The 25,356-nt window shown below is 40.5% G+C and overlaps 1 protein-coding gene across 1 annotated transcript in view; it reads right to left on the bottom strand.

Moving 5' to 3' along the window:
• Positions 1-2,933: 2,933 nt before the first annotated feature.
• The window catches only part of LOC139765250 (tetratricopeptide repeat protein 33-like), a 39,486-nt gene continuing 17,063 nt past the window's right edge, over positions 2,934-25,356 (bottom strand). The window contains exons 2-4 of the mRNA XM_071692586.1: positions 4,008-4,020; positions 3,635-3,834; positions 2,934-2,941 (exon numbers count right to left, since the gene is read on the bottom strand). Of these exons, the coding sequence (XP_071548687.1) occupies positions 2,934-2,941; positions 3,635-3,834; positions 4,008-4,020 (221 nt within the window). The remainder of the gene's footprint in view (positions 2,942-3,634; positions 3,835-4,007; positions 4,021-25,356) is intronic.

Consider the following 25,356-nt stretch of genomic DNA (forward strand, 5'->3'; position numbering starts at 1 on the left):
CTGAGATGAATGCAGTCTTTGCTGAAGAATCCCCTATCTCGTACGAAGTCGAGCCGTAGGTCTACGAAAGCGTTTCAGTCTTTCGTATAGGACACATTTGTCTCGTGGGAGTGCTTACTATGATAATATTATCCCATCTATCTTTCAGGGTGCCAATCAGCTCGCTGCTTTCTTCAGTGATAAATTCTGAATTTGAATTGTAATGAAAAAACGTCGTTACTCCTAACATTTTCAACTAAAGATGACTTTTTAGTTAGTACCTCAAAGTCTTTAACCTCTTGTTTAATGTGGGAAATTCTGCCACCGGGGTAGACATGGGCTGTTATCTTAGCTCGCGAATTCATCGCCATATTTCTCACCAGTGAATCTCTAGGAATCAAGGAACAGTCGTCGTCGCTCATTACTTACGAGTCGCTGACACTGCAGATAGATTGCTCATGAATGGGGTCGACGGGTGTGGTAGGGGGTGGTGGGGTTGTTCCCATTTGGACTGGGGAGGGAAACAACTGGATGGATGGTTGAGTGTCTAATCTCAGGTATTCAAACTAAAGCATCATACAATATGCTGTCCAGATCATCCTGCTGCACCTATCTTCTACACCAGTGTTTCTGAATCCTTGGGCTGCAACCCAAAACTGTGGTGCTCAGCAATTTTGAGTGGGTCGCTTTCGGACTCTGGTAACATACCGAACTTTCCTCCGTACACCAGTTCACTCATGTTGTCAAAACACGCCTTTCCGCTTACCAGTATTTTACATGATAAGAAAGTGAAGGTATCACGCATTAAAAGAATAGTATCACCATGCTTGGAAATCATTATTTTCGTACATTCTGGAAAGATTATGAAATGTGGAAAAACTAAGTGATTCACAGTACAATGCGTTTTGCTAAACTTAAATGTAATCGTTTGTTTTGAGTTTTTGTTTGTGAGAATATCTTCTTTTCTATCACGATTAAACCAGATGTTGATTATTGTTATTCATTTCTACAGTTTTCATCAAGTTATCTGGAAATAGCAAAACGACAAGAGAAAACGAGATCCTTGATCATGTTGGGGAGTCCTGAGCAAAGAATCCTTCAGGGAGAACGAATTCAGGCGACGCATTTGAAGGAAAGCACAACACTTTCGTCAATGAACAGCAAATTTTCTCCAAAAAGAAGGATAAGCAAAATCAAGTGACAGCACCTGAAAGCTTCGACCAATAAGGCAGTCCACTCCTTCCACGGGCGACATTGCCTTCGTATCTGGTGGCATGTGGTTAGCGAAACAGAGAAAGACACACGCCATTGGTGAAGATCTTGTAGAGCCAACAGCAGTCGTAACTAATGCATACATTTTTCGTGGTGATTACAGCCATGAAAACAGAGGGTCAATATAGTCTTCATTGAATGAAATGACAGGTTCTAATTTACATACTCTATCAATGTCTGAAACGTTTAGAGAAACAGATCCTCTTTTGCTCACTATTGCTTACCACCATAACCAGGGAAAATATTTTCAAGATTGTGTTTTCACTCATTAAGGAAGATGTATCGAAGTGGAATCAGTGTTTCAGGGTCAGACTATCTTTCTCTCTGCCCCTTCACCCCTAAAAAAAAGAAAAAAGATAAATTAGTCCAGAATTGCTAGTGGCAGAATGGACCATCTAAACTGAACACGGGCCACATAGTGAGAGTGTATGTGATCTCAGAGTTATCCTTCAGCACTTAAAGAAGGTGTTAAGGATATTTCAGTTGGTGGATGTTGCTTAACGATGACGGCCTTAATGACCCTGGCAGTTGATAGTCCTAAAGCCTGAGTGACCAACAAACCATCTTAGATTATAATATATAGCAAACCTGGTATCTCAGCACCATGTACTGCAGCTGTTGCATGAAAACTGAACTGAAAATATGAAGATAGTCTTAGAGCTCTCAGAGCTGTTGAAACATACACTTCCAGTTATGGTGCAAATGTTATGACAACTGAAATAATCTACTTGGCTTTTTAAAGATCTCAAATAGATAATGACACACCAGCCTTTGTCCCACACAACAGCAAAATTATTAATAGATTTGGCAAAATGCAGAACGAAGCTTAGGAATTATACTTGGTTGTCATAAAGTCTTAAACTACTTAAAATGCGGAAAGAATTGATTATACTTAGCACCAAGAGATAAGATACCTAGACTGAGTCTCATGATGGGACTACAGAGTCTGCATGATTAACATACAAAATCATCTTTACAGAACTTTTAAAGTATGTTTGCCTTAGACAAATGAATCTAAGTACATCTAAACAATAGACAATAAAACGACAATGTTTCGGGTACCTCAGTCAAACAAAAATTGGAATCAATAGCATTTCCCACTTCCCTAGAAAGTGACTTTCACTGACATCATCCTACCTACTTATCCACCATAGAAATTGAATACTCACAACCTTCCCATTCAATTCATTGCAAAAATCAGTGCTCTTGAGCACATACAGACACCTCAGACTGATAGTAACATGAAACATAGTTGCTGTACTTACAACTCTCTCAATAATGCTACTGGCAAAGTTGATAGTGCTTCCAATATGACCAAGTGTAATGTTAATAGATTCAGAGCTGGATTTTAGAATAAAGTGTTGAGCATCTGACCTACAAACTGAACTGTTCGTCATACTCAACGTTCTTGAACATAGAGATTCCACAAACGCAGAGAATTAGATTATCTCTAATTCTCTATTCTCACTACTTGCATCAAATACCCTAAGATCAGAATGTAAAGTATTTGTCTCTAAAGTCAGATAAAGTTATACAAGCACTATTGGCAAATCGAATCATAATGGATTCCTTCTCTGCATGGTTTGTCAATAAATGACTCTATTGAATTCTTAAAGCAGAGATGACTTTATCTTGCTCCGAAAGCATGATAAAGTTGATGCTGTATCCAATCCTGCACTAGATCAAGAGGCTGTTTATAATACAATCAGAAGTCTTTAAATTGTGATTAGGATGGATCTAATAGATCTATCTGAGACTTATAGACGAGTGCAAATTGGCGCTAGGACGTCTGTGTGCATGGAGAAAGTCCTGTGATCAGTGGACTACAAGATGTTATCATGGGTAGACTAAAGCCTGTCTACTGGCGCTGTTGGCGATTTTATATATGTGAATATGTGATTCATGCGAAATGTAAAGTTTGTGGCCAGAAATGTGGACGCACATTGGAATACTAAGATTTGTATTGTTAAAAATCAAAGCTTTTTAGGGATAGATCAAAACAAGTTCTACTAGAAGTGAAAATAATGTTTATAATAAGATATCTGAAATTCTGAAGTTGCATTTTCGTTTTTGCATCTCGTAGATGAATTTGCTACGTGGGAGAGTGTAAGCATATCGACGGAAGGAACTTTGTAACGTGAGTCGTGATTATCTGACCACTGGGGTCTGAAGAAAGAAAATCTTTGATGCTTCTGTAATCCTTCTGCACTACCACCGACAGGTGGAACATGGAGTATGAAATCAAACTAACGGCTTATAGTGAAACAATTAGGAAAAAAAAAACGGCCTTCCAGAGTGTGGCTTGATGATGGACCAGCGACGTCAAGGAAGTCAGTCAGCAAGCGGTACTTCTTCACGGTCTCCACCATGTGAAGGATCTTACCTCTCATAAGACGTGTGAGTTGAAGGTTGCAATACGGGAGGGCGTCAATGTGGGGACGTTCGTCAAAGTAAGGTCTCTCAATTCTTGGATCTTCAGTCTCAGGTGCTGATTTTGGCTCGAACGAAGCTGAAATTTCCTTGTTGTCTTTTGGTTCTAAGATTCTTACACCTCCAAGTGTGTTGCCAGCACTGTGGTTCTTGCTAAAGATGAAGTCATAGGTTTGAACATCTCAATATAAGGTCGAGATCAGTCACTGGTTGGACTATCAGAGAAGTTGACAGCTTCCAAAGGTAAGATAAATTTGTGGAAGAGAAAAAATGAAGGAAAGAGAGACTTTGTCTTTCTCAGCCTTGAGTTTGTTTCTAGATGTCACGTCTGAGCTTTTTCTGAAAAAAAAGACATAAGATTAAATGTACAAACATGTAAAACTTTCCGTTCGTGAATTACAATCATAGCTTTATCGATATGTTGATAGTACACAAATCATTTTTTCCCGTTCTGTCTTGTATCAAGTTAACTGAAACGTCACGAAGAAACTATTATCTCTCACGACTCTCTTCCAGTATGCGAGTGTTATGGTAATAATATTTACACGTAACAAAAGTAAGATGTAATAAACAAGCAACTCAGTAAACCGCACGTATATCAGTGTTTACAGTAATGAGTTGTATCATAAACTAGTGGTGAGGCAGTTCAAGCAGTTTCACCGATCTCCGTCATCCCAAATGCGTAGTACAGCATATCATCAAATCGTGGATGAGGATGATCTACTCACGCTTAACAGGGAAAAAGAAACGTAATTAGCTGAAGAGTGAAAGCGAGATCATATGGCAGAGAGCAGAAGTGGATAGAGACAGATTACACCAGAACCTTAGAGTCGTGGGTCATTTTCAAACTACAAAGACATCAGGGAGTTCAAAATCCTTTGTGCTTTCTCGTTGCAGTGAGTATGTGTAGCAGTGGGAGGAATCACGATGGTGTGGGCGAGCTTGAATGGTTGCAATATCAGCCTTGTTGCTGTAAGTATGTGTAGCAGTGGGAGGATACACGATTGTGTGGCTGAGCTTGAGGAGTTGCCGCTAGAGGTGATACACATTTTTGTGTTGGATATGTGAGCACTTAGTCATAAAATTGCCTTCCTCGGCGGTGGAAGTTACATAAGGTGGCTGGAATTACAGAACAAACTACCTAAAGAAAAGAGACGTAGGTATGTAGCAAGAGAAATTGAAGAAGTCTGGATAAAGGTTTAAAAGGAATCCAGAAAGACCAACGAAAATGGTACAGCATGACCCTCAACCAAGAGACGACATCGCTACATGTACAGTGGTAGACAGCCCGACAGCTGGGAACGCAATGAAGGGACGTAAAGGCACAGGGTGGTACGGAGAGGTGGGACACTTCCACTGTTGTCTACTGTACGCGAACCTGGAGTGAGGAAGATGACAGTTACACAAGGGTAAATGGTGCATAGGTGAAAGTGTTGACGGACACCAGTTGTTTTACAGCAGAAACTCGCAATGGCTTGATGGAGGAAGGACATTTCACAGACTAGATGAAAACGTATTAATAGATGGGATTGCGAGGAGAGGTCCAGTGGCTCGTGTCAGGGCAGATGATCATATGACGAGGGGAAATTGATATTGTGTGTGAGCAATACAGTAGAAGATTTAATTCAAGGCAAACTTCAAGAAGTATGGGAACCTGCAGATCCTGATCCACTCTGATGTCACTTTGGCTTAGAAAGGCGTATTGCGTACACCAGGAGACGGTGAAGGGAAACAGCTAGCCACAACCCCCACTAAATGCTTTCAATCCACTAATGAATTTCGTTACAACAGTTGGCAGATCCCTGGGAAACGAAGACGAACGAACAAGGTATTAAATCAAAGGTCATTTACTGTAAGGATGTGATGAGTAATTTGGACAAAAAAGGTTAGTTAAATCAGGTCTTTGTGTCAACCAAGTTCAGAGGCCAAGTACTGCAACTAGCTCATGAGTCAGACTTTGGAGGTCACTTAGGAGCTCAGAAAACATCGAAGAAAATTCATATAATTTCTTTCGACCAGGGGTATGTACTGATACATTAAGGTACTTCAGGTTGTATGGGGTTTGCAAGCCTTCTATGCTAAAGGGAGGGGTGAGAAAGTTCCTTCCAGGATGTATGACGCTGACAGATGAAACATTTCACAGAGTGGCTAGTAGACACTGTGGGTCCGGTCATATGAGCATCTAAGAAGGGAAGCAGATTGATGCTCATGATGGAGGACTATACAGCTTCAGTATCTGGAAGCTGCCCTCCTAAAACACATTCATTCGTAACAGAAGCTTTCGTAGATACATATTCAAGAGAGGGAGTACCAAGGGAAATACCAACTAATCAAGTAAAGCACTTTACGCGATTACGTCGGTAGATTCGTGTGAATATGCCAGCTTACTCGCTACTCCTTATAATTCAGCTTGCGGAAAAGCTTAATGGGACATTTAATCTATCATATAGAAAATGTGTGAAGAGCGATCGAAAGACCAAGATAGATATGTTACTACTTTGTTGTTTGCATATAGGGAAGCACCGCAAAAGAGTACAGGTTTTTCTTCATTTGAGCTATTGTATGATATAGTGGTACTAGGTCCATTTTATTAGTTATACTGAGGAAATTATGAAATGAGGAAGGAGATGAGCTAGAAACTACAACAACCTATCAATGTGTGCTCGGCCTTAAGGGTAGGTTAGAGAGAACCTGTCAGATAGCTCTGGTGGAATTGAAAAAGTTAGCAGCAAGGTGCTGAAAATTCCATGATAGGAGAGCAAAACAACACTTTTAAAGTATGAAATAATACTTTTCCTTTTACTAACAGATAACAACAAACTTTTCATGCATCGGAAGGATATCTTTCTCGTTGTGGGCATAAATGGTGCGGCGGATTACCAAATACACACAGAGCATTAGGGAAAAATCATTTCTACTAATCTCTTGAATTTTTTTTTTTTTTTTACAAAAGTGAGGAAGTTCAGCTTTATCACCAAGAGTGCTCAGCTTGGCATCGAACTGTACTCGATGATTTACCAACCAGTTGGCTGTATACTGTTTCCATTATCATCATTATGTAACAAATGAACTGTAATGTATGGGAGTATATGCCAGTGTGCAAGAGTTATGGGATTACAGTAAGACGTGTTCGAAGTGCAACGTAGTATGTTACACGTATATCTATGTTTCCAGCAAGTTAACTAGCGGTGTTATAGTCCAAACTACCCTGTTAGCAGTTTGCTTGATCTACGCCACCACAAATGCGTAGTAGAACTGTGTAGCAAGTCGAAGGCAGAGAGATGCTTGATTTAGATGGAAGGAGAGGTGACTGGCTGAAGATTGAAACCATATAGACGATGACGGATTACACCAGAGGCCCTGGGATTGGGTCATTTTCAGACTATGCAGGCAGTAAGGTGTTCAAGATTACATGTGTCTTCGCGTTTTTGTGAGTACATGTAGTAACGGCAGGTATCATGGTGGCATGAGCGAGCTTGAGTGCCTGCAATACCTGCCCAAAGTGTTTCAAAATTGGTTACGTGCTGGATAACCTTACCTCCAATAATAGTCAGTTGTCTTGTGTGTTACAAAGTTTCAGTTATACTTTGCATTGATGATAATGTTAGTGTTGTATTACTGTGCGAAAGTGACTGGTGTTAGTGAGGGTTGTAAGTAATTTGCCATTAGTGTTAAATTCTGGTTATCATCACGGATTGAAAGAAATTCATCATTTGCGTTAGACTACAAAGAAGAGTGCGGGCTGTACATAATATCTGGTTACCACCTAAACCTGATTAAGTAAAACCACAGAGTAAGGGGGGTGGATGTTGTATTACAGAGAATCTTTTGGATAAGTTTTGTTTCAGCCACTGAAGCTGTAGAGGAGTGAGTGCTCCCATAGCAGAGGCAATTGAAGGTGTGGCGCACTTCAGTCCATAGAGAGGCTTGTGATGACCAAGTGTTCATTTGAGGATAATCCAGGACCAAAAAGCCTAGTCGGTCTCCCGTGGAGAGCATGTGACGTGTAAACATAGCAGAGTTTCCAACGGACGGTTGGAAGCTCCATATGAAACCCACGATGTACTGTACTGCACTGTAAGTCCGTAAAGCGCTGTAACGCGTCATACACCCTGTTGATATCCTCGCGTAGGCCTGAACTACTACCGACTAGCCCAAATTACTGTCAGCTTGTGAAGCCTGTGAACTGTAAGAGAGCTTATCATTACCTATAAATTTGGGGATAAAATTTGAGGTGAAACAATTTGTAGTTAGTGCGATTTAGGTTTTGGTCGTTGTCGTTGTTGTACTTTTCATTTTAGGATATGAATTCCCCTTCATTCATGACTGTTTTGGTTTGGTTAATTACTTATTGGAAGGACCTCTTCATACTAAATCCAGTAGGGCATCGGGCGGTCATCGTTCTAAGTGTGACACTCGATGTCCAATATACATAACAGCTTCGCGGCGTATCTGAATAATCTAACTACGGGATTTGATTGCTCCATCCCCGTGGATGTGATTTAATGCAGTTGAGTTCAGTGTCGATGGTGAATGTTCGCATGACGTTCCAAGCATCAGTAAGCGGCAGGAGCATCCCATCAGGTGATGACACACCTTACTACGATTTCGACTAGTAAAAGCAATCGTCGAGTGCATACAGGATCAAAGTGTGCAGTGAAGAGCCGGTTCAGGGAGGTGCAGCCCGCAAGGTGCTCCCTCCCTTTGCAGGATTTTCATTGCTTACTTTCATAACGACAAGAATTTGAAAGCCATTTCCAGCCAGATTATGAGTTGCCACGCACCACACCATCAACAATGTCATATTCGGAGAATTTGCCAAAGCAGTTCGAAACCAGATTTCTCATTACTAATCTTGTCACTTGGTCTTATCCACTAGTGAGATAGCGACGGGCGTGATCGTCCCCTCTTATACATTGTAAAATAAATTTCATATAAATTATTTAGAAAATGGTACCTATCATTCTGATCCTTTCATTCCATCCAAAGAAAAGATCATAAATGTATATCTGTGACAACTGTTTCGTTAATTCACGCTGGTGTCTAACGAAACAAACGTGTCTGCATTTTACCATGGTCATATGTCATTTACATATGATTAAAACAACGAGCTTTTCTTTGTTTGAAAAAAAAAACATATTAAATCGTTTCATCGAACAAAACGCCCTTGCTACAATTATCAGCTGTTTTATATCATATGTAATGAATATGTTCTCTTTCAAATGGTCGCCGGGTTAATAATGAACTTACTTTTCTACAACAGCTATATCCAATTTTTTTCTATTCTTTTTTTTTGAGTATTCGGTTAATATGAGAGATTAAGTTTAACGTCCAAATAACCGGAGAGGTATTACGGTTTCGACAGCACGAAGTATACTTAAACATCGGTCCTGCTTTGAACATTTCATCATGACCTCGGTGTGTTCGTAAGTTTGACACATCTGACCATTTCCTAGATGAGCGCCTGCTCTCAAGTATAACTCTTCAGGAATTAAGTCGATTTTTTTTTTCGTTTTATGATTATTTCTCATGTTAGCTGTGATTGCGGGTAATTCTCTCTCTCTCTCTCTCTCTCTCTCTCTCTCTCTCTCTCTCTCTCTCTCTCTCTCTCTCTCTCTCTCTCTCTCTCTCTCTCTCTCTCCCTACCTACCTGCCTATCTATCTATCTATCTATCTATTTATCTATCTATCTATACAAGTATATATATATGTATATATATATATATATATATATATATATATATATATATATATATATATATATATATATATATATATATATATATATATATATATATATATATATATATATATATATATATATATATATATGTATATATATATATATATATATATATATATATATATATGTATGTGTGTGTGTGTGTATATGTGCGTGTGTATGTGTATGTGTGTGTATGTGTATATGTATATATATATATGTATATTATCCCTGGGGATAGGGGTGAAAGAATACTTCCCACGTATTCCTCGCGTGTCGTAGAAAGCGACTAGAGGGAACGGGAGCGGGGGGGCCAGAAATTCTCCCCTCCTTGTATTAACTTTCTAAAATGGGAAACAGAAGAAGGAGTCACGCGGGGAGTGCTCATCCTCCTCGAAGGCTCAGAGTGGGGTGCCTAAATGTGTGTGGATGTAACCAAGATGTGAAAAAAGGAGAGATAGGTAGTATGTTTGAGGAAAGGAACCTGGATGTTTTGGCTCTGAGTGAAACGAAGCTCAAGGGTAAAGGGGAAGAGTGGTTTGGGAATGTCTGGGGAGTAAAGTCAGGGGTTAGTGAGAGGACAAGAGCAAGGGAAGGAGTAGCAATACTCCTGAAAGAGGAGTTGTGGGAGTATGTGATAGAGTGTAAGAAAGTAAATTCTCGATTAATATGGGTAAAACTGAAAGTTGATGGAGAGAGGTGGGTGATTATTGGTGCATATGCACCTGGGCATGAGAAGAAAGATCAAGAGAGGCAAGTGTTTTGGGAGCAGCTGAATGAGTGTGTTAGTGGTTTTGATGCACGAGACCGGGTTATAGTGATGGGTGATTTGAATGCAAAGGTGAGTAATGTGGCAGTTGAGGGAATAATTGGTATACATGGGGTGTTCAGTGTTGTAAATGGAAATGGTGAAGAGCTTGTAGATTTATGTGCTGAAAAAGGACTGATGATTGGGAATACCTGGTTTAAAAAGCGAGATATACATAAGTATACTTATGTAAGTAGGAGAGATGGCCAGAGAGCGTTATTGGATTACGTTTTAATTGACAGGCGTGCGAAAGAGAGACTTTTGGATGTTAATGTGCTGAGAGGTGCATCTGGAGGGATGTCTGATCATTATCTTGTGGAGGCTAAGGTGAAGATTTGTATGGGTTTTCAGAAAAGAAGAGTGAATGTTGGGGTGAAGAGGGTGGTGAGAGTAAGTGAGCTTGAGAAGGAGACCTGTGTGAGGAAGTACTAGGAGAGACTGAGTACAGAATGGAAAAAGGTGAGAACAATGGAAGCAAGGGGAGTTGGGAGGAATGGGGTGTATTTAGGGAATCAGTGATGGATTGCGCAAAAGATGCTTGTGGCATGAGAAGAGTGGGAGGTGGGTTGATTAGAAAGGGTAGTGAGTGGTGGGATGAAGAAGTAAGAGTATTAGTGAAAGAGAAGAGAGAGGCATTTGGACGATTTTTGCAGGGAAAAAATGCACTTGAGTGGGAGATGTATAAAAGAAAGAGACAGGAGGTCAAGAGAAAGGTGCAAGAGGTGAAAAAAAGGGCAAATGAGAGTTGGGGTGAGAGAGTATCATTAAATTTTAGGGAGAATAAAAAGATGTTCTGGAAGGAGGTAAATAAAGTGCGTAAGACAAGGGAGCAAATGGGAACTTCAGTGAAGGGCGCAAATGGGGAGGTGATAACAAGTAGTGGTGATGTGAGAAGGAGATGGAGTGAGTATTTTGAAGGTTTGTTGAATGTGTTTGATGATAGAGTGGCAGATATAGGGTGTTTTGGTCGAGGTGGTGTGCAAAGTGAGAGGGTTAGGGAAAATGATTTGGTAAACAGAGAAGAGGTAGTGAAAGCTTTGCGGAAGATGAAAGCCGGCAAGGCAGCAGGTTTGGATGGTATTGCAGTGGAATTTATTAAAAAAGGGGGTGACTGTATTGTTGACTGGTTGGTAAGGTTATTTAATGTATGTATGACTCATGGTGAGGTGCCTGAGGATTGGCGGAATGCGTGCATAGTGCCATTGTACAAAGGCAAAGGGGATAAGAGTGAGTGCTCAAATTACAGAGGTATAAGTTTGTTGAGTATTCCTGGCAAATTATACGGGAGGGTATTGATTGAGAGGGTAAAGGCATGTACAGAGCATCAGATTGGGGAAGAGCAGTGTGGTTTCAGAAGTGGTAGAGGATGTGTGGATATATATATATATGGTGTGGGAGGCAAGTTGTTAGAAGCAGTGAAAAGTTTTTATTGAGGATGTAAGGCATGTGTACGTGTAGGAAGAGAGGAAAGTGATTGGTTCTCAGTGAATGTAGGTTTGCGGCAGGGGTGTGATGTCTCCATGGTTGTTTAATTTGTTTATGGATGGGGTTGTTAGGGAGGTGAATGCAAGAGTTTTGGAAAGAGGGGCAAGTATGAAGTCTGTTGTGGATGAGAGAGCTTGGGAAGTGAGTCAGTTGTTGTTCGCTGATGATACAGCGCTGGTGGCTGATTCATGTGAGAAACTGCAGAAGCTGGTGACTTATGTTTGGCGTTTCATTATCAGAAACGTACTGGCTTCACACACCTGATATTGTCATGCATTCTGTAGGACTGGATTGTAACGCTGATTGTTAAGTATCTCTATCATACAATGTCATATGTGAGCCCTCATAAGATCAACGTTAATGGATGAGTTACACATTAGGAACCAGGCAATTATCATGAAGTTATTGAATATCAAACATATACGAAATTTCCAGATGACCTGAGAATCTAAGAGACCAACATAGCAAGGCAACATTGCAGGAAGTTTTCATTTCAGCTAAGGATATTCTAAAACTTCAAAATGTTCCTAGTGTCATATAGTTTTTTAAGGGTAAAAACGGAGGAAGCTGTTAAGTATGCTCAGGATTTGCGTAGGTGATAGTGGAAGAAGCCCCCAAGAATGGAAAGGAAACATAAGGGTAACACACCAAGTTCTAAAGTATCGTAAGGCATCAATAAGTTCCTAAGCAACGTGAGGATATAACACTGCAAGAACTTCTCTGGTTCAGTACTTGCAGAGAAGATTAACACTACAGGAAGTTTTCCGTGCGAGATTCGCAATACATTTTAACACCTGGTCTCAGAAGAAAAATATAATATGTTCTTAATGCATTGCTCTTTCAGGAGAAAATCATCTTTTATGTACTCATTCCTGTATTAGATTAACCAAGTTTAACTAATGGAAGTTTGCTTCTTCTCAGTTTACATCTTCTAATATCCAGTGAGACATTTCGTTTTACGGAATTAAGAATGGATTTTTGCTCTTCGATCTATTGTTCTGATAATCAAACAATCCACCTAAGCCTTCCTCCAGCCTTCGAAATCAGTCACTTAGAATAAAATAGAAATCTGAAATGAAAACTGTTTTAGATATATATATAACGTAATTTACCTTTCATGACCCAACAGAGCAACAAGGTTTAACCGAATGAAAATGGAAAACGATACAATTACATTATCGCGTTTAATGCTTCACTTTATTGCATGGTTAGGATTTATAATGAGCTTCGGATAAACTAATACAGAAAGTTTGTTTCCCATATACAAGACTCCTAACATTTTCCTCTACATTTTCTCATAGATTTGTATGTAAAAGGTTCGTATATATACATACAGTCCTAACAAATATAACTGAAAAATACTGTAAATTCAAATATCCAATTCCAATTAATACGAGATTCATTTATGTAGCAGTCAAAATACTAGTTTTCAATATCCAATTTTTCTTTAATCAAGTATAATATTCTCGGCCTGTTAATCTCCAATTACAATTTGATAAAAAGTTTGTGATAAGTTTATATGGGGTGTCAGGTATATTCAGGTGTATAACATGTAAAAACAACTTAACAGATATCGAACAATATGCATTCTCTCTCTCTCTCTCTCTCTCTCTCTCTCTCTCTCTCTCTCTCTCTCTCTCTCTCTCTCTCTCTCTCTCTCTCTCTCTCTAGCAGGGAGCGCTAAACCGCTAGTTACCAGGAAGGTATATAATTGGTACTACAACTAGGTATCGGGAAGGGTAGTGACGACTTCTCAGTGAGCCACAACTTCAGTCTCTGTCAAGTTTTACTTCTTTGTACCACGTAGCTGTCCTTTCTTTCTGCTTTAACCACACGTGGGCTGCTGGCTCACCGCCAACAGCCCTACAATCTTTCCATCTCATATGAGTAGATCTAACTCACACGATTCGTTTTTCGTAACTAGATTTTTCTGTAGTGAGAGTCGCGTGTCTCATGGTTGAGTGTCTCGCTGCTCTAAGCCTTTACGGGAAAATCTAATACTTAGGGCTGAGCTACAGCGTTTGAAAATGGCGCACCCTCACCTTATTCCCCTCCAACCTTTCCTTTCCCCAGTGCCTGCATCCACCCGCCATCCTAGTCCAATCCACTCCGCCGCTCGTTCCCTCCCCACACAACATGCCAGCCCCAGTCCTCCCTCGCTGTCACCCTATCCCCACAGACTATGCCGTCACAGCACATTTTAAAACCCTCCCCCCCCTACTCTTCAGCCTCCCTTCTTGTAACCTCCTCTCTCCCACCGCCCAAACACCCAGCCGGGTCCCTCCAGTATAGCCTTCCCTCACCCTAATTCCAGAACCTCCTCCAGGTTTACGTCACAACATAACCATCGTCCAGCCGTTCCCCTGCCCCTTCCTCAACACACACACACACACACACACACACACACGCACACACACACACACACGCACACACACACACACACACACACACACACACACACACACACACACGCATAACGAACGCGAGTCAATGCTCACTCCAGAGCCATCGATCTGCAGTACTCAGTGACTTGTAGGAAAACACCGGGGACGACTGACTGTCCCACTGTTCTTGAAGATCTACTGGCTAAATCTCAGTTAACACATGGCAGGGAACTTGAGAGCTAAGAGAACACACCCTGTCTACCCAGGTGCCAGAAAGATGATTGGCACCCGTAAAGATGGATCGGATAACATTATTGTAGTTAGCGTTCTCCGAAACAAAATGTAGGTAAGTACTCTCTAAGGGGAGCTCTAGGTGTAGATGAGAGACTCAAAAGCCTGTGTATGGATGTTAATATTGGCTTTGTATACCAGCAGCTCGACTTCATGGGAGATAAGGTACAACATAGTATGAGCAGTAGAGATCAGGTCAGGTCAAATTACATATCACTCGACGGAGCTCAGATCGAATCCCTCCCCACATCACCAGACAACAAATTATTTGTAGGGAGTAGAGACGGAAGAGAACAAGGAACTGCGCTGTACATGAAATTTTACCTAATTCCAGTCGAAATTCAGACTACATTTGCCGATCTTGAACACTTATGTTTTCGAATTAACACAGAATTCTCCAAACTTTACATAACCGTTGGCTATAGAGGCCCGGGTCAGCCAGCAGATATTGACACTGTCATGTACGAGAGTTTACAGCGAGCAACGCAGGATAAAGATTCGATCATTCTGGGGAATTCTGATCTTCCAGAAATCAACTGAAGGAAAATGTCACGTCTAGTAAGAGAATCTGATAGACTTATAAGCTTTGTCGGAAACAGTTTCCGTTACCAAAGTGTCACCGAACCGAGGAGGAAAATTAGATACTTAATTTAGTTATTGCGTCTCAGGGGTTCTTAGTAACTAATACCCGTGTTAGAGAACATCTGGGTACTTACGATCATAATATTGTTACTTCCTTGCTCTCTATACTATACGAGGACGTATTGCGAGAATTCAACTTGTTTTATCTCAGCAAGATGCGTTCCCTAAGGCAAATTAAGAGAATTTTTTGAAATACTTAAAGGATTCAATAGCATCGATTTTGAAAATTTCTTTCCAGTAGTGCCAGCTCTACCAACGAGAGATAATGGACTAAAACTAGGGAGGTTTCCGCATTAGTCTGAGCTGTACGAAATATTTCTTTGCCAACGACATTATTGACGCGTGGAATAAGCTCTCAGATCATGTTCAGACCAACACTCTTAATATCTTCGAAATTAGTGTTGATGATCACTTGTCACTATCCGGTTTTGAATAATTCATTCAAATAATCATTACAACGTAGCGGTATATTATGTTACTTTCTCTACCAGCGATTTCTCCCTCGTCATGTTGTGTTAACATACCAACATTGATCAAGAAGACAAAAAAGTATTCTTGTATCATTCTTCAACATCAACAATGATATAGAGGGGGTAACTCTAGAGGCTGTAACTCAAGTTTATCCTGAACACTCTCTTTAAAACAAGTGAAAGGATGTATGTTGTTGGTGAAGGGATGCATGACATATTCATGTTCATTTCTCTTTTAGGTGGAATGTTTTTTCTCTATAGCGTTAAGGTGAGACCACCTCACTTGGACCATGGGTCTGTGTGATCGTGTATCTATGTAACTCTATGTAACTCCCTTTCAGCGCCAGGACTGGATGGAATTCCACAAATTTCCATAATGAGACAAAGATAATAATAACAAAGCCGAAAATATTCTTGATGAGAACAATTCAATGACCCAGCCAGTATAAGAGATGTACACAAAGAAGCATATGGATATAACACCAACATACGAATCGAAGAACTAATCTAGTACCAAAGCGGTATAGACTAGTTAACCAGACATCACACTTAGTTATTTTTAATGTATAAATTACAGCCAACACATTATAGAACATCTGACTAACAATAGTTATGTAGATAAAGGCCAGTTCCTGGAATTGTGCCAGGTAAAAGTACGCAAACTCTCCTCTTAGCTCACCATGATAGCATACATTGATCCTCTAGTGCAGGGAAAGAAAAGACAATCTTTCCAGACTTTGCTCTGATATCTAATAAAAAGAAAGAAATAAACACAGTTTTGTTAATGAAAATGTCGAAAGAAAATACTGAAGATATATAAGAAAAATAACAAATAATTCAAAATGAGAGCAAAAGGAACCATGTCAGCAGAGGAGATTGTTCTCCATGGACTCCTACAAGGGACGGTATCAGCCTCAGTACTGCACGTTACAGTTATATCAGACATTGACTTGGAGGTGTAAGCAGGTATTGGCGGGAGGATTTCCAGATGCCAAGAGATTTAGTAAAAGGATAGGATGAGAAGAAACATGCAAAAAGACTGGAAGATAATTCTAAAATGAGAAAACTTGGTGGAATTTAATAAAGTTAAATTTGAGTTGATAGATAAAAAAAGATTCGACAGCAGGTGACCCCCGGCCCCCTGCAAAGGCCCGCCATTGAGAGACATAGAACGTGTAGAAAACGTCGAGGATAGAGGAGAGTTACAGTAAATGAACAACTTATGTTCAGTATGAACATTGATAAGATAGTACTGTCTAGCCAAATAATGTATCGTATGATAATGAGAACTTTCACGACGAGGGAGAGAAAACTAATGATGAAAATGTTTGATGTACGAGGCATAATTGAATACTACTGCATCGTGTGGTCACCAGTCATGCATGCAGATACAATCAAATCAGAGTGAATTCAGAAGTATTTCACGACAAGAGCAAAGGATGGGAACATACGAAATATTTTGATATTATAAAAGAATACGTACTCCTCGTCTTGAAATAGAGATGATACATGATAAGGCATGCATGGCAAGAAAATGAAGAAGTCAGAAATGATATCTTGGGCCTGAATGCCTCTAAACAGTGAGGTATCAGAATTACTGAGTTCTATCAATACTTTCGAACGTACCAAAAAGATGTCAACAACAATATACGAACACATTGGAAAGATTATTCAATACGCTACCAGAAGAACAAAAAGCAGAAATACATCGAAGAAATACAGCAGGGAGGAACAGTAATGTTCATGAAGACAGACGTGCGATGAGTGCTACGCGCTTGTCCTACCTTTGAGAAAAATCTCGTCTAGTCATACGTACCCTTCTCTCTCTTCCCCGCTTTCTCTCTTTTTCTTCCCTGTTTCTCCTGTCTGTAGTTCTCTTGCCCTGTTACGCCTTTGATACCCCATCTTAAACGAGCATTGGAGAACCAATGGAACGCTGAATGTCTGGGTCTACTTAGGCGGCTATATATCTCCCACACGACCAGTCGCCTCCCCAGGGCGGTGAGGATGTTCGATACGAGGGATAGTGTGTGTTGTGTGTGTGTGTGTGTGTGTGTGTGTGTGTGTGTGTGTGGTGTGGGTGGTACGTGTGGCGTTGATGGTTTAGGCGGTGTGGATGTCAAGGGAGCATGGATGGTGTGGGTGGTTTAAAGACTGAGAACCAAGATAATCCAGGTGGGTGATGACGTCACAGTGGATGACCGGGCCTCCGCCATCCAAATCATGGGAAACTGACCCACCTAATCCTGGACAATGTCTCTTCTAACTTCCCAAACCACATCACTCTACCACAGCAACACAGCGCCACACAAACACACACTGAACCTCCCGGTGCCACTACAGTACCACACTATTACATCCTAGACAACCACACACCCCATCACAATACCCTACCACAACACTGCATCACATGTACTAACACCACCACACCACAACACACCAGGTAATCACACTGCTACACCAGAACGCTACGCCATACTACGCTATACCACCACACAGTCTGACTCATATCCTTAGCTTTTGGAGCTCGACACTGTTCATTGTATCCCATAATGAGGCAAACGATAGTTTTTATAAGAAAAAAAAGTGCTTAGAAATATCAGGAAAAAAAAAGAAATATTCGAAGGATAATAACCAGGTAAGTGAAAAGTAGAAAAGAAAAAGGAAAATAGAGAAAAGAATAATAACGTAGTCATAAAGAAGTCATATTATCAGCTTACACCTAGAGAACTTCGCTTAGGAAGATTGAGGTTTGTGTAACTTGACAAGATGAGTCACTCCAGCCTGGAAAATAAAATATAGATACCTGGCTGCTCTGCACGGTTAAACCGGAAAGAAGTTCATTGCAATCAAATGTGCCTCTAAGAAGGCAAGCATGATTCTACATGTATTGAATATTCTTGTAAGAAGTCTTATTGAGTGAAATGACACGAATATCAAGATCTTAGTACAATGAATATTCTTTTGATCCGAAACACTATACGAGAAAAACTAGCCATCTTAGGAAAGCATATGATTAATCATCCAGTTTCAATTTATGTTTAGTATTCTGGTCAAGATACGCTGTAAATGAATACGTACCCAACCACAGAAATTTTATAATCATCAAGTTTCTGTCAACTTTGAAATTCTTTTTATATAATGTAGTAGTAGTAGTAGTAGTAGTAGTAGTAGTAGTAGTAGTAGAGAGAGAGAGAGAGAGAGAGAGAGAGAGAGAGAGAGAGAGAGAGAGAGAGAGAGAGAGAGAGAGAGAGAGAGAGAGAGAGAGAGAGAGAGAGAGAGAGAGAGAGAGAGAGAGAGAGAGAGAGAGAGAGTGCGTGTGTGCATGTGTGTACATTTGAGTAACATAAAGTAAAACAGACACATATACCACACAGACCTAAGGTCGAGCAAGATAGTTTAGCCTTAACTCCAATGAATACGATCTAGTCCCTTAACAGCAGTAGAAGTAAAGGATAATAAGGCAAAAGAAAGATTGATAAATACAAAAAAGAAAGAAAGAAAGAAAGAAAGATGGAAGGAAATATTGATAAATAGAACAAAGAAAGAAAAACTACAGATAAAATGAAAAATAAAAAAGAAAAGAAAATATATAATTGATAGATAGATAGATAAATAGAAAGATAGAGCCAGGAAGAGTGAACACACCTGAATGACATTATCAAATACCAGGCAATACATCACCTGTCAACCTTTATCACGACTTCCACAATTCCCGTGAGGCAGTGGAACACAAGGAGTGTTAGATCTTCCTGACCTCAGCTTCAACACTTGAGATATGAGAGTCACTCCTGCACACTCTCCACTAAACTGGGTGAGGAAATACTGCGTGTCCTGGCCTGGACACTGCACGTAAAATACTGTGGCTTGCATTCATATAGATATGTCATTTCTTTCTACAGACATGCTCGCCATTTCCCGCAGGGGAGGGGCAGTGTCGGGAACAGATGACACAGCGTTAGAAGAAAAATTCTTCTCTTCACTCCTTCCTCAGTTACTTCTTTTGGAAAGTAATATCGGAGGAAAGGATTTCAAGACACCCGATCCCTCCTCTCTTAGTCGACTTTTATGACAGACAGGGAATACGTGGGAAGTATTCTTTCTCCCGTTTCCCTATACACATGTATATACACACACGTCCACACAAACAAATATACATACCTATACATCTCAATGTATACATATATATATACACACACACACATATACATATATACACATGTACATGATTCATACTGTCGGCCTTTATTTATTCCCATCGCCATCTTGCCACATATTGAATAACAACTCACTCCCCCCCCTCATGTGTGCGAAGTAGCGCTAGGAAAAGACAACAAAGGCCCCATTGTTCACACTCAGTCTCTAGCTGTCATGTAATAATGCCCGAAACCACAGCTCCCTTTCCACATCCAGGCCCCACACAACTTTCCATGGTTTACGCGAGACGCTTCACATGCCCTGGTTCAATCCATTGACAGCACGCCGACCCCGGTACACCACATCGTTCCAATTCACTCTATTCCTTGCCCGCCTTTCACACTCCTGCATGTTCTGGCCCCGATCACTCAAAATCTTTTTCACTCCATCATTCCACCTCAAATTTGGTCTCCCGCTTACCCTCGTTCCCTCCACCTCTGACACATATATCCTCCTGGTCAATCTTTCCTCACTCATTATCTCCATGTCCCAAAACATTTCAAAACACCCTCTTCTGCTCTCTCAACCACGCTCTTTTTATTTCCACACATCTCTCTTACCCTTACATTACTTTCTCGATCAAACCACCTCACAACACATATTGTCCTCAAACATCTCATTTCCAGCACATCCACCCTCCTGCGCACAACTCTATCCATAGCCCACGCCTCGCAACCATACAACGTTGTTGGAACGACTATTCCTTCAAACATACCCATTTTTGCTTTCCGAGATAATGTTCTCGACGTCCAAACATTCTTCAAGGCTCCCAGAATTTTCGCCCCCTCTCCACCCTATGATTCACTTCCGCTTCCATGGTTCCATCCGCTACCAGATCCACTCCCAGATATCTAAAACACTTTACTTCCTCCAGTTTTTCTCCATTTAAACTTACATCCCAATTGACTTGACCCTCAACCCTACTGTACCTAATAACCTTGCTCTGATTCACATTTACTCTCAACTTTCTTCTTCACACACTTTACCAAAGTCAGTCTGCAGTTTCTCACATGAATAAGCCACCAGCGATGTATCATCAGCGAACAACAACTGACTCAATTCCCAAGCTCTCTCATCCACAACAGACTGCATACTTGCCCCTCTTTCCAAAACTCCTTCATTCACCTCCCTAACAACCCCATCCATAAACAGATTAAACAACCATGGAGCCATCACACACCCCTGCCGAAGACCTACATTCACTGAGAACCAATCACTTTCCTCTCTTCCTACACGTACATATGCCTTACATCCTCGACAAAAACTTTTCACTGCTTCTAACAACTTGCCTCCCACACCATATATTCTTAATACCTTCCACAGAGCATCTCTATCAACTCTATCACATGACTTCTCCAGATCCATAAATGCTACATACAAATCCATTTGCTTTTCTAAGTATTTCTCACATACATTCTTCAAAGCAAACACCTGATCCACATATCCTCTACCACTTCTAAAACTACATTGCTCTTCCTCACTTTAATGCTCTGTACATACCTTCACCCTCTCAATCAATACCCTCCCATATAATTTCCCAGAAATATTCAACAAACTAATACCTCTGTAATTTGAGTACTCACTTTATCCCTTTTGCCTTTGTGCAGTGGCACTATGTATACATTCCGCCAATCCTCAGGCACCTCACAATAAGTCATACATATATCGAATATCCTTATCAACCAGTCAACAATACAGTCACCCCCTTTTTTAATAAAGTCCACTGCAATACCATCGAAACCCGCTGCCTTGCCGGCTTTCATCTTCCGCAAAGCTTTTACTACCTCTCTCTCTTCACCAAATAATTCTACCTAACCCTCTCACTTTGCACACCACCTCAACCAAAACACCCTATATCTGCCACTCTATCATCAAACACATTCAATAAACCGTAAAAATACTCACTTCCACCTCCTTCTAACATCACCACTACTTGTTATCACCTCCCCATTAGCCACCTTCACTGAAGTTCCCATTGATTCCCTTGTCTTACACACATAATTTACCTCCTTCTAAAGCATCTATATATTCTCCCTAGATATTAATGGTACTCTCTTATCCCAAGTTTCATTTGTCCTCTTTTTCTCCTCTTGCACCTATCTCTTGACCTCTGCCTCTTTTTTTTATGCATCTCCCAGTCATTTGCATTATTTCCCTGAAAAAGTCGTCCAAATTCCTCTCTCTTCTCTTTCACTAACAATCTTACTTCTTCATCCCACCACTCACTACCCTTTCTAATCTGCCCACCTCCCACGCTTCTCATGCCACAAGCATCTTTTGCGCAAACCATCACTGCTTCCCTAAATACATCCCATTCCTTTGTTCTTACCTTTTTCCAGTGTGCACTCAATTTTTCTTGGTACTTCCTCACACAAGTCTCCTTCCCAAGCTCACTTACTTTCACCACTCTCTTCACCCAACATTCTCTCTCCTTTTCTGAAAACCTCTACAAATCTTCACCTTCAACTCCACAAGATAATGATCAGACATTCCTCATTTGCACCTCTCAGCAAATTAACATCCAAAAGTCTCTCTTTCCCCCGCCTATCAATTAACACGTAATCCAATAACGCTCTCTGGCTATCTCTCCTACTTACATAGGTATTCTTATGTATATCTCCCTTTTTAAACCAGTTATTCCCAACCACCAGTGCTTTTTCAGCACATAAATCTACAAGCTCTTTAGCATTTCCATTTACAACACTGAACAACTCATGTACATCAATTATTCCCCCAGCTTCCGCATTACTCACTTTTGCATTCAAATTACACATCACTATAAGTATGTCTCGTGCATCAAAACTACTAACACACTTACTGAGCTGCTCCCAAAACACTTGCCTCTCATGATCTTTCTTCTCATGCCTAGGTGCGTTTGCACCAATAATCACCCATCTCTCTCCATCCACTTTCAGTTTTACCCTTATCAATCTAGAGTTTACTTTCTTACACTCTATCACATACTCCCACTACTTTTGTTTCGGGAGTAGTGCTACTCCTTCCCTTGCTCTTGTCCTCTCACTAACCCCTGACTTTACTCCTAAGACATTACCAAACTATTCTTCCCTTTTACCCTTGACTTCATTTCATTCAGAGCCAAAACATCCAGGTTCCTTTACTCAAATATACTACCTATTTCCCCTTTTTTTCATCTTGGTTACATCCACACAAATTCAGACACCCCAATCTGAGCCTTCGAGGAGGATAAGCACTCCCCGTGTGACTCCTTCTTCTGTTTCCCTTTAAATATATATGGGGGAGGAATGGGATGTATTTAGGGAATCAGTGATGGATTGCGCAAAATATGCTAGTGGCATAAGAGGAGTGGGAGGTGGGTTGATTAGAAAGGGTAGTGAGTGGTGGGATGAAGAAGTAAGATTATTAGTGAAAGAGAAGAGAGAGGCATTTGGACGATTTTTGCAGGGAAAAAATGCAATTGAGTGGGAGATGTATAAAAGAAAGAGACAGGAGGTCAAGAGAAAGGTGCGGAAGGTGAAAAAGAGGGCAAATGAGAGTTGGGGTGAGAGAGTATCATTAAATTTTAGGGAGAATAAAAAGATGTTCTGGAAGGAGGTAAATAAAGTGCGTAAGACAAGGGAGCAAATGGGAACTTCAGTGAAGGGCGCAAATGGGGAGGTGATAACAAGTAGTGGTGATGTGAGAAGGAGATGGAGTGAGGATTTTGAAGGTTTGTTGAATGTGTTTGATGATAAAGTGGCAGATATAGGGTGTTTTGGTCGAGGTGGTGTGCAAAGTGAGAGGGTTAGGGAAAATGATTTGGTAAAGAGAGAAGAGGTAGTAAAAGCTTTGCGGAAGATGAAAGCCGGCAAGGCAGCAGGTCTGGATGGTATTGCAGTGGAATTTATTAAAAAAGGGGGTGACTGTATTGTTGACTGGTTGGTAAGGTTATTTAATGTATGTATGACTCATGGTGAGGTGCCTGAGGATTGGCGGAATGCGTGCATAGTGCCATTGTACAAAGGCAAAGGGGATAAGAGTGAGTGCTCAAATTACAGAGGTATAAGTTTGTTGAGTATTCCTGGTAAATTATATGGGAGGGTATTGATTGAGAGGGTGAAGGCATGTACAAAGCGTCAGATTGGGGAAGAGCAGTGTGGTTTCAGAAGTGGTAGAGGATGTGTGGATCAGGTGTTTGCTTTGAAGAATGTATGTGAGAAATACTTAGAAAAGCAAATGGATTTGTATGTAGCATTTATGGATCTGGAGAAGGCATATGATAGAGATGCTCTGTGGAAGGTATTAAGAATATATGGTGTGGGAGGCAAGCTGTTAGAAGCAGTGAAAAGGTTTTATCGAGGATGTAAGGCATATGTACGTGTAGGAAGAGAGGAAAGTGATTGGTTCTCATTGAATGTAGGTTTGCGGCAGGTATTTGTCATGTCTCCATGGTTGTTTAATTTGTTTATGGATGGGGTTGTTAGGGAGGTAAATGCAAGAGTTTTGGAAAGAGGGGCAAGTATGAAGTCTGTTGGGGATGAGAGAGCTTGGGAAGTGAGTCAGTTGTTGTTCGCTAATGATACAGCGCTGGTGGCTGATTCATGTGAGAAACTGCAGAAGCTGGTGACTGAGTTTGGTAAAGTGTGTGAAAGAAGAAAGTTAACAGTAAATATGAATAAGAGCAAGGCTATTAGGTAGAGTAGAGTTGAGGGTCAAGTCAATTGGGAGGTAAGTTTGAACTGAGCAAAACTGGAGGAAGTGAAGTGTTTTAGATATCTGGGAGTGGATCTGGCATCGGATGGAACCATGGAAGCTGAAGTGGATCATAAGGTGGGGGAGGGGGCGAAAATCCTGGGAGCCTTGAAGAATGTGTGGAAGTCGAGAACATTATCTCGGAAAGCAAAAATGGGTATGTTTGAAGGAATAGTGGTTCCAACAATGTTGTATGGTTGCGAGGCGTGGGCTATGGATAGAGTTGTGCGCAGGAGGATGGATGTGCTGGAAATGAGATGTTTGAGGACAATGTGTGTTGTGAGGTGGTTTGATCGAGTAAGTAACGTAAGGGTAAGAGAGATGTGAGGAAATAAACAGAGCGTGGTTGAGAGAACAGAGGAGGGTGTTTTGAAATGATTTGGGCACATGGAGAGAATGAGTGAAGAAAGATTGACCAAGAGGATATATGTGTCGGAGGTGGAGGGAACGAGGAGAAGTGGGAGACCAAATTGGAGGTGGAAAGATGGAGTGAAAAAGATTTTGTGTGATCGGGGCCTGAACATGCAGGAGGGTGAAAGGAGGGCAATGAATAGAGTGAATTGGATCGATGTGGCATACCGGGTTGACGTGCTGTCAGTGGATTGAATCAGGGCGTGTGAAGCGTCTGGGGTAAACCACGGAAAGCTGTGTAGGTATGTATATTTGCGTGTGTGGACGTTTGTATATACATGTGTATGGGGGTGGTTTGGGCCATTTTTTCGTCTGTTTCCTTGCGCTACCTCGCAAACGCGGGAGACAGCGACAAAGCAAAAAAAAAAAAAAAAATATATATATATATATATATATATATATATATATATATATATATATATATATATATATATATATATATATATATATATTTATATATATATATATATATATATATATATATATATATATATATATATATATATATATATATATATATATATATATATATATATATATATATATATATATATA

This window comes from Panulirus ornatus, chromosome 53, assembly GCF_036320965.1.
Source record: "Panulirus ornatus isolate Po-2019 chromosome 53, ASM3632096v1, whole genome shotgun sequence".
Taxonomy (NCBI): domain Eukaryota; kingdom Metazoa; phylum Arthropoda; class Malacostraca; order Decapoda; family Palinuridae; genus Panulirus; species Panulirus ornatus.